Source organism: Melospiza melodia, chromosome 2, assembly GCF_035770615.1.
Source record: "Melospiza melodia melodia isolate bMelMel2 chromosome 2, bMelMel2.pri, whole genome shotgun sequence".
Classification (NCBI taxonomy): Eukaryota; Metazoa; Chordata; class Aves; order Passeriformes; family Passerellidae; genus Melospiza; species Melospiza melodia.
In genome coordinates, this window is record NC_086195.1 from 82,851,771 (window position 1) to 82,855,222 (window position 3,452).

Consider the following 3,452-nt stretch of genomic DNA (forward strand, 5'->3'; position numbering starts at 1 on the left):
GAAAGAAAAGAATATTAAATCGCGAGAGAATGAGAAAATAACCCCGCCAAAGGGAGAGGAGGGGAGAGGCCGCCTGCTACGGCGTGGGTGGGGTCGACAAGAATAGAGTACATTATGCAGTTCATTTAGTTAACAAGGGAAATAATGAGGGAGCGTGCGGCGTGAATGCCAAGAGAAGAGCCACAGAAAGCCCATTGAGCGCCCGGCGCCGCCATCACATGGCGCGGGCGCTATTTAAAGCGGGCGGCGGGCGCCGTTCAGCACCACTCGGGCTGGCCAGCGGCGCCGGGCGGGCGCTGCGCGGGGCGCTGCGCGGGGCTGCGCGGGGCAATGCCGCGCTCCTTCCTGGTGGACTCGCTGGTGCTGCGGGAGGCGGGCGAGAAGAAGGGGGAGGGCAGTCCTCCGCCGCCGCTCTTCCCCTACGCCGTGCACCCCTCGCACCCGCTGCCCGGGCTGCCGGCCGGAGCCTGCCACGCTCGCAAGGCCGGGCTGCTCTGCGTCTGCCCGCTCTGTGTCACCGCCTCCCAGCTGCACCCGCCGCCGCCCGCCATCCCCCTCATCAAGGCTTCCTTCCCTCCCTTCGGCTCCCAGTACTGCCACTCGCCCCTGGCCCGCCAGCAGCACTCCGTCTCCGCCGTCAGCGTCGGGCACGCACCGGCGCTCTACCAGGGCGCCTACCCGCTGCCCGACCCGCGGCAGTTCCACTGCATCTCCGTGGGTAAGGCGGGCAGGGGCGGCCAGCGGGGGTGCATGCCTGCATGGCAGAGGTGGGCGCTGCGGGGAGGCGATGGGGACCCTGGGGGACCCTGCCGAGAGGGGTGCCTGCCCAGCGCACGGGGCTGGACGGGAGTGCCGGCGCCTCTCTCCGCCGGTGCCGCGCACGATGCGCTGGGGAATTCCCGCTGCTGCCCGCCGAGCCTCCGAGCCGGGCTGTGCGGACGGGGAGGGAGAGGCGGCCGCGGAACCCTTGAGGGCTCGGAATCCAGCCTGTCAGCGCTTGCTGGGTCTCAGGACCCCCGGGGACGAGGAAGGGCTGCGGTCCCGCAGGGTGGGCCGCAAGCAGGGCTCAGCGGGGACCGGGGAGTGCCCGGCGCGGCGGGGCGGGCGGCGGAGGGTCCGGCCGGTCTGACGGCGCGCTCCTCTCCATTCCCAGACAGCACGTCCAGCCAGCTGCCCAGCAGCAAGCGGATGCGCACCGCATTCACCAGCACGCAGCTCCTGGAGCTGGAGAGGGAGTTCGCCTCCAACATGTACCTCTCCCGACTGCGGCGAATCGAGATCGCCACCTACCTGAACCTCTCCGAGAAGCAGGTGAAGATCTGGTTCCAGAACCGACGGGTCAAGCACAAGAAAGAAGGCAAAAGTAGCTCCCACCGGGGCGGGGGGGGCGGCCACAGCTGCAAATGCTCGTCCCTTTCCGCCACTAAGTGCTCGGAGGACGACGAGGACTTGCGCATGTCTCCGTCCTCCTCGGGGAAGGACGACAGAGGTCTCGCAGTCACCCCCTAACCACCCGCACACCCACCCCGGCTCCGCAGGAACTGTGGCGAAAGCAGGGGAGGGAGTCCTGCCTGCCCCGGTGCTGACACGCAGCCGAAGGATTTTATACTGTTTTGTATAATTTGTGTAATTTACGAAGGACTTTCTCGCCTTTCTAGACCCCCGGCCCACGGGGACGGGTGTCCCGGCACCCTGGTGTAAATAAACTCCTCCCTAGGACCCCAGGCGTCCCCGCATAGTGCTCTCTCACTTGTCTCCCCGCAGGCGCAGCCCCGGGCCCGGGAAGCTCCTCGCAAACCTCCCCGCGCACCGAGACGGGCGCGGAGTGCGCGGCACGGCCGCTGCGCCCGCCTGGAGGGATGCTGTCCCGGGCTCCCTCCGGTAACTCGGCGGTGCCCAAAAGCGGGCGAACGGACGGGGAGGGTTGAAGGCTGTTGGGGTTACTATGTTTCTCCCCTTTTTTTTTTTTTTTTTTTTTTTTTTCTTTTTGGTTTCCTTTACAAAACGGTTTTGTTTTGACTTCGTCGCTGCCGGGCGCACAACTGTGCTTGTACCGTTCCGTCCCACTCCCTCCCCGCGGGAGATATTTATTTATTTATTTATGTCCAGAGAAACGATGATGGCGATGAAAATAATGATTGTGATAACAATAAAAGCTCGTTGGTGGTTTATTTCCTTCTCTCCGCGTAGAAAGCAGCGGCTCGGCGTCCGCGGCTGGGAGCACCATCGCTCTCCAACCCTCTCCGCCGCGGCTCGGCACCGGGACCCGCCCGCTCCGGCGAGCGCAGATGACGGGGAGCCCTCCTTTCTCCGTGTCGAGCTGAAGGTACGGGGTGCTTGGGACCCCCGCCTTCTGAGAGAACCCCGGGGGCTCTCTTCGGTCCTCCCCCGCGATGCTAAGGACCGGGCCGGGGAGAGGCTGGGCTGAGCACCTTCCATTGCCATCCCAGCCGCCAGCCTGCCCGCGGCTGTAGGGCCGCATGAACGCCTGGCTGCCGCCGCGACTCGGCCCCTCTGTCCCGGTGTCCGCGGCCGCCGGATAGGAAGGGCTGTCCCAGCCTCCCGCTAACCCTCCGGGGCTGGGGCCGGGTCGGGACCGGCCCTGCCGGGGCTCCCTCCATCACGGCTGCCGGGTCCCGCCAGTCCCGCTCCCGGAGCGCTCTGCCGCCGTTTCCCGTTGCGCCGAGACTCGTCCCGCCGGCTAGCGGGGAGCCCCGTCGGAAGCAGCCGAGAGGTCCCGCGGCCCCGGGGGTGCCACAAGCCGGACTGGCATCAAGCTCCTCGGGTGCGGGACCCCCAGAGCCCGGCGCCCCGGCCGCCGCTCCGGCCGTGCAGGGAAAAGCCCCTTGTGCAGAGACTCCCGCTCCCTTCGGGCTCACGGGGACCGTGTTCAGCGAGTGCAGCGGCCGTCCCTGCGCCCACAGCCTATGCCTCGACTCTCCCCGCGAGGCTGCAGAGCTGCACCGCCTGGCACAGCGGGATTCGTGCCCTGCCTTCCGCGGAATGTGCTTGGGTCCCTAGGCTACCGTAGGTTCCTGCCCGTACCGGGATGAGACCCAGTTTTCATCCCAGAGCATGTACAAAACATGCACCGGACAGAGGCAGGAGGATGTTGTCCCTCATGGGAAATCCCTGTGGAGAAGGTCAATGCTACTCCACACACAGGCTGAAGTCGATGTGGGAAGCTGTGGGTTTGGCATCCCTGGGCATCAGAGTAAAGGCAGAGCAGGTAAAAGACCCACTGCCGGGACAACATCAAGTCCTGTCCATGAAACAAACCTGTCACCCTCCATCCTTCCCACGACACCCTGTGGGTCTGGGAGATCTATGGTTCCTGCAGCCCCGCCCCACAGATGAGTGGAAAGTGTGACCCTGCAGCCCATGGCACACTGGAGTGGACCTCTCAGGACACTCAGGATAGTGGGAAGTGGGGGGAACGATTAGACATGACA

At 65.7% G+C, this 3,452-nt stretch overlaps 1 protein-coding gene across 1 annotated transcript; it reads left to right on the plus strand.

Moving 5' to 3' along the window:
* Nucleotides 1–330: 330 nt before the first annotated feature.
* On the plus strand, nt 331–1,789 carry GSX1 (GS homeobox 1). The gene is made up of 2 exons (XM_063150477.1): nt 331–718; nt 1,154–1,789. The coding sequence occupies exons 1-2, from the start codon at nt 331–333 to the stop codon at nt 1,507–1,509; spliced, it is 744 nt and encodes a 247-aa protein (XP_063006547.1). The 3' UTR covers nt 1,510–1,789.
* The last annotated feature ends 1,663 nt before the right edge of the window (nt 1,790–3,452 follow it).

Coding starts and splice junctions, on each gene's coding strand:
- GSX1 (XM_063150477.1), top strand. CDS start 331: ATGCCGCGCTCCTTCCTGGTGGACTCGCTGGTGCTGCGGGAGGCGGGC. Junction 719..1,153: donor GTTCCACTGCATCTCCGTGG/GTAAGGCGGGCA, acceptor CTCCATTCCCAG/ACAGCACGTCCAGCCAGCTG.